The 13315-nt window shown below is 37.5% G+C and overlaps 3 protein-coding genes across 6 annotated transcripts in view; all 3 read left to right on the top strand.

Moving 5' to 3' along the window:
• The window catches only part of LOC107733879 (thread biopolymer filament subunit gamma-like), a 7270-nt gene extending 3260 nt beyond the window's left edge, over nt 1-4010 (top strand). Inside the window, exons 7-9 of one of the 4 annotated variants that reach the window (XM_016545714.1) lie at nt 2408-2445; nt 3683-3715; nt 3866-4010. In XM_016545714.1, coding sequence (XP_016401200.1) covers nt 2408-2445; nt 3683-3715; nt 3866-3909 — 115 coding nt within the window. In that variant the 3' untranslated portion in view covers nt 3910-4010. Of the gene's footprint in view, nt 1-2133; nt 2172-2407; nt 2446-3386; nt 3585-3682; nt 3716-3865 lie in introns of those variants that run through there. The other 3 variants (XM_016545713.1, XM_016545711.1, XM_016545712.1) reach the window with 3 other exon arrangements.
• Nucleotides 4011-7500: 3490 nt separating this feature from the next.
• Nucleotides 7501-9790, top strand: LOC107733890 (C-C chemokine receptor type 9-like). Its single transcript, XM_016545731.1, has 3 exons — nt 7501-7588; nt 7842-7900; nt 8054-9790. The coding sequence occupies exons 2-3, from the start codon at nt 7859-7861 to the stop codon at nt 9104-9106; spliced, it is 1095 nt and encodes a 364-aa protein (XP_016401217.1). The 5' UTR covers nt 7501-7588; nt 7842-7858; the 3' UTR covers nt 9107-9790.
• Nucleotides 9791-11971: 2181 nt separating this feature from the next.
• Nucleotides 11972-13315, top strand: part of LOC107733881 (uncharacterized) — a 3308-nt gene continuing 1964 nt past the window's right edge. Inside the window, exons 1-4 of the mRNA XM_016545715.1 lie at nt 11972-12330; nt 12625-12679; nt 12777-12805; nt 13127-13198. Of these exons, the coding sequence (XP_016401201.1) occupies nt 12268-12330; nt 12625-12679; nt 12777-12805; nt 13127-13198 (219 nt within the window). The 5' untranslated portion in view covers nt 11972-12267. The remainder of the gene's footprint in view (nt 12331-12624; nt 12680-12776; nt 12806-13126; nt 13199-13315) is intronic.

The following is a 13315-nucleotide window of genomic DNA, read 5'->3' as shown; positions in this document are numbered from 1 at the left end:
AATGTAGTACTTTCTTGTACTCAAGTAAATCTTTGAATTACTTTTACTTGAGTAAAAGTAAGAAAGTAATAGATTTCTAATGTAATTAAGTATTAAATTATATTTTAAATGAAACATAGTGCAGTAAAAAGTACAATATTATGCTTTGGAATGTTGTGAAGTAAAATTTTCTAAAGAAAAACACTCTGATAAAGTACAGACACTTGAAAAGTACTTTTAAAGCAAAATACTTCACTACTGTCCGCCTCTGCATATGACCCCTTTAATTTTTCTACCTATTAGATTGTGTTTTATTAACGTTTACACCTACCCCAACCCAAAACCTACCCCTTACAATAATGCAAAAACAGTAATTATTGTTGTACAGTGTGAGAAAAATTACGCTATATTGATGTGCGCACGCCCAGTAGTTTTTGCTGTATCCCTTAAACATTAGCTAAGCAATGCCGGTTTTTGTGATTGGCCATAATACCGGAAGCCTGCAGCCAATGGAAATGCTTCTCTGTCGGTACGCGTCCTACTCCTTCCAGAACAGATCGTGAAAGCAGACTGCTTCAGGTAAATTATCTAGGATGAACCGTGATTTTTGCCGAAAATCTGAATGTCTTACTTTAACAGATGCTATAACAGAATAACACACAATAGACCCATAAGTTATGTGAAAACGGTAGCCTATCATAATCTACCATGCTTTAACAAGCACGCACACAGTAATCAAAATAGGCCTACATGCAAGATATGCAAAAAATACATAAGTTAATATTAAGTGACTTATATTTTAGGAACACTGTTATCTGATTTTGCTGTATTTCCTCAACGAATATATTTCCACACAAAATCACAGCTGAGCTGCTGCGCATCTCCATGCAAACACAGCGGGTGTTTCGTTTATGAATGAATCTACGTTTTTTAACGAATCTAGTGAGTCACTGATTCAATGACCCATTCATAAAGACAGTGGGCGAATTCCAAATGGCTTTTTTGCGCCCTTGAAGGGCACTTCGGGAAGGGGACGCCATTTGTAGGGACGTTCCAAACGAAAGTGAACAACTGAATCCCTTCACGAAGGGCCCTTCCAGAAGTCCGTTAGCGAAGGGAACAGTGAAGTCTTCCGTTTGGAATTTGCCCAGTCACTTGCTTCATTCCTGAATGAATCAGCCATTTAAATGAATCGAATGAGTGATTCAGTGACAAAGACAGTGACAGTGCCACCACCAACTGTCGGTTTTAGTTTCATTTTAAAAGTATCATTCAGTTATTAAAGTAATTCAGTGTTTATAGATTCACAACATAATCTCATAACAAGGATATTATGAATGTAAATGCATTCATGCCACCTCTGAGTCTCCTTAAACAGCCTGTAAATATACCTAAATGCCACATTTGTGTTCTTCTGTGCACCGCTGTAGTCCAAAGATGAATTTTGTTGATACTAATTTCCTTTGATTTGGTAACTTAATCTTCCTGACTTTGTCTTATTATTATAATTCAATTTATTGTTTTAATTAAAAAAATGTAATAGTTTATGAACATAAATTTATGAATTTGACATACAAAATGATACATTTCACAAGGTTAGAAAAACCTGCCTTTACAAAGGTACCCCTGCAAATCACTTTAAGGAGTCAAATATCGCCTCATAATGGGAAGGTTAGTTTTTGTAATTTTTCAGAAGATGCTCCTAAATTTCTTTAATTAGGAGCACAAGTACTCATTCTCCCTTTTTTATTCAATACAAGGGGTCATTAACAATGCTTACATTATCACATGTGCAGATTCCTACACAATGTTAAATATGATTAATGTTATTATAGATTATAAAGGTTTTTATACATTTGCATTTTATGCATCTGTAAGGCCATCTAAGAAGGGGTTGTCACCCCCCAAAAAGCTAGTATTCCCCCAGTGAATTATGGCCATTTTCACCACTGAGTTTTCCATGTAGTAGCTTAATTATTATAGTTTACAATTACTTTCATAAATAAATTGGAAAGTATTACCCTAACACACTTATACAACTGCTTGAAATGTCGTCAGCTATTATACAGTTTGGGGTGATAAATATAAAGAGATTTGTGCTTTTTGCTGCAATTTTGTTTTACATTTTTTTCATTATTACTCTGTGGCTTTCAGGGTGCCTGAGTTTACAGAGTCGTCCTACACTTTTTCAGGTGAGAGCTGCTTTTGTAAGTTTCAATGTCTTTGACTGAATGGAAACCAAAAGCTTATTATAGTTTACAATTACTTTCATAAATAAATTGGAAAGTATTACCCTAACACACTTATACAACTGCTTGAAATGTCAAGTCAGCTATTATACAGTTTGGGGTGATAAATATAAAGAGATTTGTGCTGTTTGCTGCAATTTTGTTTTACATTTTTTTCATTATTACTCTGTGGCTTTCAGGGTGCCTGAGTTTACAGAGTCGTCCTACACTTTTTCAGGTGAGAGCTGCTTTTGTAAGTTTCAATGTCTTTGACTGAATGGAAACCAAAAGCTTGTGCCAGTTTAACAAATCAAAAGGAAACAGAGCAGTGATGGTATCAAAAGCATTAGGGACAGTCATCAGGGAGTTTCCTGACTGCTTTGGAAAGCTTTTGTGGTCAGACGGTTGTATCTTGTTGAGTGTTTGCTTGGTTACTGTTAATCACAAAACAGTTGTAATTATGAGCATACATTGCATGTCTTCAAACCAACAGAATGTGTCTGTTAGTGTAGCTATGAGTTTGAATTTTTTATGACGGAGATGACAGAAAGATCTCCCTGCTATCTGAGATAATAGAGAGATAGATGACCAAAGTTTCACTATTCTGTCACCATTTACACACCCTCATGTCATTCAACCCCCCTCATGACGTTCTTTTCTTCTGTGGGATAGACAAGGAAAATTTTGCATTCAAGTTTTAAAATTTCCATTATTATTATTCACTGATAATCACTGTGACCAGAATCAGATCATAGGTTTAGTGAGAATCAGATCAGTCCGATTTGTTAATGTAACATTTAAACAGGTTTGTGAAATGGATACGCAGCCCCAGTCCTCATTTGCTTTCATTATATTGAACAGATTGGTCAAGATACGCTTTAAATTTAGCTTTTGTGTTCCATGGAAGGAAGGTCGTGTGGATTTTTATCTGTTCCTTTAAATACACCCCACAACTACGAAATTTGGCCTTGACGTGACAGCAGTTGATCATTCTTGTTTTCCTTTTTTATACACATGATGAAGTGACGCAGTTGTTGACATCTGGATTTTGCTAGTTCAGCTAAAGTGGAAATCTGTGGTTTTTATGGGGAAAACAGTGTGTTAATCCATTAGATTTTGATAAAATATAAATAGCATCATGATGTATTATAATTTTGATTAGGCTTTCCTATTGAATAGTAAAGTCCGGGGGCATCTGCGCTTTTCCATCCTGTAGGGAGGGCCCTGCCCCACACCAGCACCCCCCAGGACTCCCCCCATAACCCTACCCCAAAGGACATACAAACTAGATACATCCTGACAGGCAAGTTTCACTCTAACATGCAAGGGCAGTGTAGGACAGAAACTGCGTCAGGTTTATGAATGTTATGCATTTGACAGATTATTATTAGTGCTCATGAATTGTCTTTTTCTCTCTCTGTTTATTACTGTGTCTCTCTTTCCATTTCCATTGCCCCTTTTTTTTCTTCCAACAGCTGGGCAAATAAAGGTCAAAGAAATTATTACAGGTACAGACGCAATCATTTCAACCATTTGATTTGAAGTGAAATTCTGTTTGTGGGGTTTTTGAAATGCCCTTGCATTCGCCATGTGACTTTGCTGTTTTCATCAGTCATGAACAATGCCGGCATGTGACTTCCCTCAACTTTCCTACACAGAGACATCAGTCATTTCCGATGCAGATGATACTGAATCCTCTTGAATGCTGGGATGCATCCAGGCAATGCATCCTTGATGAATGCAGACCTCCAGCCCAAATGTGAGGAGTCCCATCCTTGTTTCTCCAATAAAGCTGCATTTTGAATGGAATCTTGTTTCATTTTTTTCTGTATCAGTTTACTGCTAAATTAGGTCTCATTTGCATAAAAAAAAAAATCATAATTTTGGTATTAGCACAAAAGAAACTCAAAATTAATGCCAGATTCCTCTTTGGAGTCATCTGAATGAATGAAACTGAACTTATCAGACTTTTCAACACTACATACGAGAGATAGGACTGTTTAAGACTAAAAAGAATAGAACTTTTAATTGTATGAGAGAGTACAGTTGAGGTGGTGAACGTGTCTGATTTTTCACTGGTTGGGTCTATTAGGTCCCTAAAGGGACATAGTTATGGTAACAATTCTTTTTTTTTAAGTTCAAAAGGTCTTTCTTTTAACTTAGAAACTTTAGTTAAGCATGTAGCACACATTTACATAACAATACAGCGTAGTGCAAAAATGGCCCTTAAAAGGATAGGGCACACCAAAATAAAATTTTTCTGTCGTTTACTCACCCTTAAGTTGTTCCAAACCTGTATGATTTTCTTTCTTCATTTGAACACAAAAGAAGATATTTAGAAGAATGTTGGTAACCAAACAGTTGGCGGTAGCCACTGACTTCCATAGCATGGAAAAAATACTATGGAAGTCAATCACTACTGTCAACAATCTTCTTTTGCGTTCAGCAAAAGCAAGGAACTCATACAGGTTTGGAACAAGTGGAATTTTCATTTTTGGGTGAACTATCCTGTCAAACTTCAATATTGTAATGTTTGGTCTACAATGATGCTATTGAAAATGTAGTTAGTAGCGATACTTTAGTTAGTTACTCCCCAACAGCCACCAAAGTATATGTGACCTTTGTGTGCTATTAGTTGGTTCTATATTTTATAGTAATATACACTTAGTGGTGTATCACTTCTTTAGATACTATGATGCTATAAACTCCTTCAGAAGTCTTTTATAGTTGCTGCCAGACAGTTGTTGTTAGAAGATTTCATGTTTGCTCTATCGAGAAAATTGAGGAAGTCACGCTTTGTGAAATCATGCTACCATCATGTCATTTGTTTTTCTCACTTTTTTTCTATTTAAATTTTTCACTTTACCACTGTGATGCCACAGGGCTCATGACACTGTTCAAAACATCATGTGACTTAGAAGGGTATAATGGAAGCGTTGGCATTCAAACAAACAAACCCAAACAGATATATACCTCAGTTCAACCTTACTGTAGAGCAAAGAGTTAGAAAAACAAAGAGTGGGTGACTGAAACTAACCAAGCATGGCAGCTACAGACAAGCAGCTGGCTAACAACCTGAAATCTTTCTTTCGTCACTGCATATGTCAAATAATAGTACTAAAATGCAATTTTGGGTTTCTGCAAAGTGTATGAGTGAATTAATAAACCCTCCAACTTAAACAACAGTCATGAGGGGGTGTGTGATTATAAGTGCTTTGTTCCTCTATAGCCTTGTGGTCTTAGCATGTCGTGCAAATATTCACCGCAGTATGTTCTCAGTACAAGGTAGTAAATGACAAATGTTTGTCCTCATCTCACGGTGCCACAACCGTTACTAGGTGATGCAGTTTTGTCATGCAAACTGGTGTACCAGGAGGGACACCACCTAAATCAAACTGATTTTCACATCAGTTTGCACTGATTTAAAGCAAGACGTGGATTGCATCAGCTTCTATTTACACTTAAACAATGCCTGCATCAGTGATTGATCACTTTCAGGTTAGTGAAATAACATACAGATAAGGAATCTGTAAAAGTTAACTCTTTTTAGAAGTGTTTAACACTGAAAGGAAGCAAAATGAATCACATGCTACCTCCTCAACAGTTTTTCGAGTTTAACCAATCAGGGCTCAAACCACAGTTTGAGGAAGGCCTAAAAACTCAGATAAAGAGATATGTGTGCGTGCATGTGTTTCATTTGACCTGGTCACTGAAAAGTAAAAAAAAAGAGGAACATTTGGTGGTTGGCTTGCGTAAAGGACACCTAGATGCCACTGGGTTTAATTATTGACGTCAACACCCTTCACCTCTTGTGGCATACACCTTGTTTCCATTTTTCCAACCTTTACCTATTCATGCGAATCAATACACCCTACAAATTATCACACAAAAGGGCAGTTTTTACCAACACCAGTCTTATCACTACAAATCATGACTGGAAATGAGCGATAAGACGAATTTAGCAATCAGTATTGCATTCTGAATGGCAGCAACAGATCCAAGATAACCTAAAGCTTCTTGAAAATGTCTTGAGCCTGACCTTTACAACAGCACAACCTCAAACTATCTTGTGTATCTATGCTAAGCTTGACAGTTGTTTATTGCAACTTGCCCTCTTTTATATTTCATATTTAATTATTCCAAGGAAGAGTGTGCTGTACTGTGTCTGACGTGATAAAGAGGAAATGTGTCCCTTAACACAGGATATGGCATAATAGTGCACATAAAAATAAGTGAAGTATGTGTCTGGTGAGACAATATTAATGATAAACAGGATGTCTGGGGCACGAAGATTCACACTTGAGCAAGGAACCAAACACTCAATGACAATGTGTAAAACAAATTCTGCTTTAAAGATATCATCTACTCGTGTTGTTTGTGATGTGTGTAAATGTAATTAATGTTAGTCACGCTAAAACTTCAAGCGTTATTCATCCAGGGTCAAAAGTTTGCATGTATCATCTTTGTTGCGCAAAAATATCGTCAAAAAGTTGCTGTGCATGTCATTGCTCAATTTCGTCGGTTAACGTATGGTCAGAGTTTTACTTGTGCTACAAGAACTGGATCCTGTCATGTCACTGCCAATGTGACTGACCACAGTGACAAACAAACCTTAGAAAAAGGGAAGATAAGGAAAGTTACAGGTACTTCCTTGTTTTTGTTGTTGTTGTATTTCTTAATTAAGAGAGATGAAAACAAGAGTTCAGTATAGGCAAACTAAAAACCTAATAAAATTAAAATGAATTCAGATGTAATTTTAAATGAATTTAGATGTATAACATCAGAAATGAGTGAAGACAGTCTACATAAGGCATGCATAAGACATTCACTCTGCATACACAATCTCTCATGTCAGAAAATGTGGTTAAGGTGCTGGTGGAGGAGCTACTTAACTTCTTCCTTTTCTTTCTTTTTTTGAGTAGCACGAAGCACATTTTAGTCCTGTGCGTACAATTATGTATCACCACAGATAAAGCTGCATGATGGTGTAATGATATTGAGGAGTGTTTTCACACAGGTGTGTGAACAAGTGCATCACATCTAAAACTCAGTAATTATGATTTTGAGGCACAAACATAAATTAAAAACAATATAGTTTCCTCTTTTACGTTGTGCTATGAATAAAAAGGGCTCGTAAACAAACATTTCTGCTGTTGTGTTTAGAGGTGGGCCTATGATGGAGGGGGGAAAAAAAGTGTTAAAAGAGTTCATGCTCTTGTGCGTGCGTCACTGTGGTTAAACCTCAAGACCTTAAAAGCTTCTGCAAAACAGATATTTTCCAGACGGCGCCAAAACAACGTGAAAGTGATCTTAGCGATCAGGAAGACAGCACACAGCAGCTCATCTGTATTACTAGTCCCAATTTTTCTCAAAAAACCAGAGTAAGTACTGGCTTTAACTGGCTTTCTGTAACATTAAAGGAACATTAACTGATAATGATAATGAATTGAGAATTGATAGTGTTTAATTTCATTTAAACAGAACAAATTCAAAAGTCTGATTATTGATATGCACTGTTTTTGGTTGTGGATATTTGGGAATATAATATTTAGTGTACTCTGCCATGAAAAAAGTGAATCTTTGATAATATGAGTATTTTTAATATATCTTTCTTTATTTTTTTACTTATTTAAGAACAGAAAAGATCAACAATGAACATAACCGAGTCTGCGACCCTGTTGACTTCAGAATATGTAAGTGATATCTGAATATTTACATTAAGTGCATGCTGTCTCATTATAATGTTTGTATGCATCTTTAACATCAACATGATTGCAGTTTAAATGCACAGTATCAGGGTTAATAAGATAACAGCTCAGTAAGACATGCTTTGCTAAATTTAACAGGATTATGAAGATTCTTCCACAACTATGGGTGATTATGAAGGCGGGGAAATATGTGACAGAGCAGCAGTGCGAGAGTTTCGAAGGTACTATGAGCCTGCTTTCTATTGGATAATTGTGATTCTGGGAGCCATTGGCAACACTCTGGTGGTCTGGATATACACACACTTCAAAAACCGCCTGAAGGCGATGACGGACGTTTATCTACTGAACCTGGCTTTGGCCGATTTGTTCTTCCTCTGCACTCTGCCATTCTGGGCTGCCGACTCCATCTACGGTTGGACCTTTGGCTCGGGCCTCTGCAAAATCGTCTCTGCCATTTACAAGATCAACTTCTTCAGCAGCATGTTTCTACTTACCTGCATCAGCGTCGACCGCTACATAGTGATTGTCCAGACAACCAAAGCGCAGAACTCCAAGAGGGATCGTCTCCTGTACAGCAAACTCATCTGTGTGTTAGTCTGGCTCCTGGCGGCCGTGATGTCCATCCCAGAGTTTCTCTTCGCTCGTTCGAAAGAGGATGATCAGGGCAATCACTTTTGTATGATGGTCTACTGGAACAATGAAAACAATCATACAAAAATACTGGTCCTGGCTCTCCAGATCTGCATGGGCTTCTGCATCCCTCTCATAGTGATGATCTTCTGCTATACCAACATCATCCGCACTTTGCTGAAGACGAGGAACTTTGAGAAGCACAAGGCCCTGCGGGTCATCCTGGCAGTTGTGGCCGCGTTTGTTGTCTCTCAGCTTCCGTACAACAGCATGTTGGTCTTCGAAGCCACTCAGGCAGCCAATACAACTGTCACAAACTGCGAAGACGTCCAGCGCGTTGACATTGCCGGCCAGGTTATGAAGAGTCTCGCTTACATGCACAGCTGCCTAAATCCGTTCCTTTATGCCTTCGTCGGAGTGCGTTTCCGAAAAGATGTCTTTCGACTTTTCCAAAAGCTTGGCTGTATTCCAACCCTCAAGAGCTCGAACTTGCTGCAGGGAAGCTCTCACCGCCCCTCTGTTATGTCGGACACAGAAACCACCAATGCGCTCTCATTGTGATTGGTGTCAGAACACTGTCAGTGAGGCTTGCTTAGCAAAGGCTTCTGTTTTGCTGCAGGTGCTTAGCATCTGGGTTTCAAAGCAGAAGTTTGAGGTTCCATAGGAGGACTTTGCATGCTTGGAAACATGCTGTCTGGTGGAGGGTGAAGTAACCTGCTCACCACAATGAGATGGCTGCAGCCTTGAATATTGCATAACAAGTGTTCTCTTTGTTTGACTGGGCCATTCAAATGAATGTCAAATCCTGTTCAAATAATTGTGAACTGTATGAACAGTGTTGTGGCAGGGAGAGTGCATGGTTACTGTTTTGCCCATTTAACTGTTACAACATTTTCCATCTCTTGTTCAGCATTAATATTTTCAGTTCATATAAATGTTGTATGAGCACTGAATTTCTTCTAAAAGTGTTTTTCTTCCAAAAAAACAAAAAAAAAACCAACCAAAAAAAAAATTATGAAAGTTTATAATTGTTACTGTATGAAGATATTTTTTGTCTTTTCGTTGCTGCAAAAGTATAGCTGTGAATATTTTATTCATGATTTAAAGCCAGTTGTGTACATTCAGGGTATTTGTGTCTGTTTTGTTTTTGATTCACACCAAAAAAAAAATGTATATAAGTATTTGCTGCTAACTTCAAACAGTATATTAAATACAAAATGCCAATAAAACCTGATTTACAGGCTTCCTAATGGTTCTTTCATAATGCATCAACACATTTTCTCCATTATGCATTGTTATCATTAGGTACAGCATCAGAAAATCTGTAACTTTTGCACACAGAACAGTTTGTCACTGGGGCAGTACCCATAAAATTAATCTTTGTCCTTATCTACCCCTAAATGGTGTCTTAAGGGTACTAATACGCTTACTTTAAGGCTAAATAAGTCACTAAATAACATGTGCCTTTGAGACTTATTTTCCAGTAAGCAAGATTTCATTTCACACTTTCTTTCTCACCATGTCTCCAAACAACTTTTAATGTGATGCTTGTCATTCGAATCTGGCAGACGGCCACAAGTGCGTACTGTGGCTAGAACCGTTGACTATGACGTACACTATCTGTCTGGTTTACTTGCTGTGGGTCTTGTGGGGAGACACATATAGACTCACTAAAAAACAGACACGTGCTTGCACACACACCATACACTCAAAAGTACCTTGAATTCAATGGACATACAGGATGTGGCACTGAAAATCACATAAATTTCCACATTATATCAGTTTATTAGAATGCAAATTGATGATGTGTTGTTTTATACATCTTATCTACTGATTTAAACAAACACTGCTGAATAAAATGTAGTCATGGCTTTTTGTTTAAATTATGGTTTATTTGTATTATTAATTTATTTTTTAATGATTTAAAATGTAAAAGGAATTGCAGTTTCTTTGCTTTTGAATACATTTGTGCAGTGCAGACAGGGTCAAATAACCACAAAGCACAAACACACCTTAAATCTGTCTGCATGCTCTACTCACGACAGGAAGTGGCAGACAAGCCAACGTATGTTCTTTCCAGTCTGTGCAGGTACATGTGACTGAGGCTGGCTTGTCAATCACCGATAAATCGGCGGTTAAACATATCCGTAAAGTAAAATAAAAAATTTAAATAAATAAAATTAAAACGTATAATAAAGTAGAAACACTACATGCAGGCTGTGACGTATCAAATCTAAAAACTTATTTTGGTTTTAAAACCCTTTTTTTGTCTATAAGACTCCCGCTAGTGACGAACATGCACATTTTTTCAAGCATTAAACATGTTTAAAATGTTAAACATGTTTTTTTTTTTTTAAAGTTCAAAAAGTGTAATAGGCCTATACTGAGTCGTCTTTCAGTGTTTAGAATTATCCAAGCACACAGGTGATACATACAGCTAACCAGGGTGCGAACTACGGGGGAGCTCGGCTCCCCTTAATAAGACATGGGCTCCCCTGAAAACGTGATTTGTGAAATTTTGGGGGGTCTCAAAAAATATTGACAATGTGTTATTTTGACGTGCAATTTCAGTTTTGTGTAATAGTGATCATGTGTAAAATTGCAAAAATAACATTCATTCAAGCATGACGGAGATTTAAACCTAATTCACTTCAATAAAGATAACTATACATGCTATTCTTGTCATGAGCATCAAGGTGTGGGGGGCGCTGCGGTGCAAATTCCACTCATGTTTAGTACATGTTAACTCAAAAGATTCGTAGAAAAAATATAAACGTTGGACTCTGTGGTCGATTCTGTGTTAAGGTAAGGCATGTTATTCGCAATTATGTGTTGTGGCTGGGTTGTTATAGGTCTGTGTGACTCTCGATGTCTTAGGTCTAACTGAACATAGGAATTATGGCATTCTTCTTTAGCCTGACGACGAGTAACTTTAACCGTTGTTCATGTGAACTCAAAGACAGCCTGATGCTTGGTTTATTGATTATTTGCGGGTGGCTGTTTGTTGTTTCACCTATCAATTCGTATCGATAAAGTATAATAGGGTAAATCCAGTATAGTGATTCATCCTATATAGTGCTTGCATAAAGCAAATAGTACATACACTTGTAGCTGTCATGTATCTTTGTAAGTCATTGTAAGCCCTCTTTTGGTTCATGTGAACTCAAAGACAGCCTGATGATTTGTTTATAGAATATTTGTGGATGGCTGACTGTTGTATCACATATCAATTCGAAGGCCCTGACCCCCCCCCCCCCCCTATATAAAAAAACAACAACAAGTGGGCTCCCCCAAAGACCACGGTATAGTTCGAACACTGCAGCTAATACTATACACGTGGAATAAAAGCCACAAAAATGGATTCAATGCATTTTTTTTGTTTTTAAACAAACCTCATTTCCCCCCATACCATTCACTCACAGTTGCTGCTGGATGTAGCCTACATAGCAGCTCCACAGATGACTGCTCAGGAATGAATGGATGGAGGCTTACGACGGCAGAGCGGGCGGCGTGAAGGGTTGCCATGGTTTCAGCGTGCAGTTATTTGTGTTGGACGAGGACGTCGCATGCGCTTTCATTTTTGACAGATATGATTACATTTGACAACATGTTCGCTCATCAAAACTCAGCGACCGTCGGGAACTTAGACGACGAAGAAAGAAGAGCACCTGGAAGAACATTCTACATGTTCTTATTTAGTCGAAAGGATCTATGATTTTTCTATGGAAAGCACGAAGGATGAAATCAGCTGGAAGTCGCATGGAGTGGCTTGCAGCGCACCTACTGTAAGTGGCAGTAATATGAAATAGAAACTGTTGAATAAGGAAGAAAACAATCACAATTTAATATGTAAATAGAAGAATACATAAAAACCAATCACATTTCAGTATGCAAATAAGCGTGACATCATCGCTTACCTGCCAAGTGTTCTGAAAGTGTCCGTGAGAGACTTTGAGGTCAATTCAAGTTTTGAATGGGGTCTTCATAGAGTATTATGAAAATAAATATGAGCGTTTTAGTAGTGCATCACTGACTAGAGGTCTATCTGTACCTGTCATGTGAATTTGGCTTATGCGTAGTGTACCTGTTGGGTCCAGAGCAAGTCTAGGACAGATCTCACACCACCACTTGAAGGTGAGCGAATGTCTTCTTCATTTCTAATGATACACTGTTCATAGTTTCATTCCAGACATGAAGGGATGTTTTATCTTGATAACTTGTTTCATCCCAGGTACCTCTTGGTCAGCAGAGTGTCATAAGGTAAGGAATTTGTTCTTATGCAAATGACCAATTATATGAGACCCAAAAGAAACATAACCTTTTTATATATATTACCATAGTCCAATTGCATGTCAACAATTGGGGTTTTGCAAATATCTTTTTTTTAACTTTGAACCTTCACTACTTTGTCTTTGCCAACAAAAGGTTTCAAATATTAATAAAAAAAATTTTTTATCTCTGCAAGTGAAATGTTTTTAATAGACGTCTTACATATAACTAGACAGTGTGTCCACATAGGTAACTTTAGATGACATATCCTTTGTCCATTGACACTCTTTTTAGAATATTCTGTGTTCACAGGACGTCTACATTACTCAGTTAGTACAGCGACTGGAAAGTCTGCACATGTCTGTGGTAGTGAACACACAACAGGTATCAGTGTTTCTTCTGTTTCATATGGAGTTACTTGAGCTGCCACTGTAACTGAGGATTATTTTGTTTATATATATATATATATATATATATATATATATATATGTGTGTGTGTGT

Source organism: Sinocyclocheilus rhinocerous, unplaced genomic scaffold (assembly GCF_001515625.1).
Source record: "Sinocyclocheilus rhinocerous isolate Xijiao unplaced genomic scaffold, SAMN03320098_v1.1 scaffold4144, whole genome shotgun sequence".
Lineage (NCBI taxonomy): Eukaryota > Metazoa > Chordata > Actinopteri > Cypriniformes > Cyprinidae > Sinocyclocheilus > Sinocyclocheilus rhinocerous.
The sequence above is the reverse complement of the archived record's forward strand: the minus strand, read 5'-3'. Positions and strand labels throughout refer to the sequence as shown.

What these genes read in the sequence shown, in the direction of transcription:
- LOC107733890 (XM_016545731.1), top strand. Translation starts at nt 7,859, where the DNA reads ATGAACATAACCGAGTCTGCGACCCTGTTGACTTCAGAATAT. An exon ending in CCCTGTTGACTTCAGAATAT is followed by an intron (nt 7,901 to 8,053) that starts GTAAGTGATATC and finishes TAAATTTAACAG; the next exon opens with GATTATGAAGATTCTTCCAC.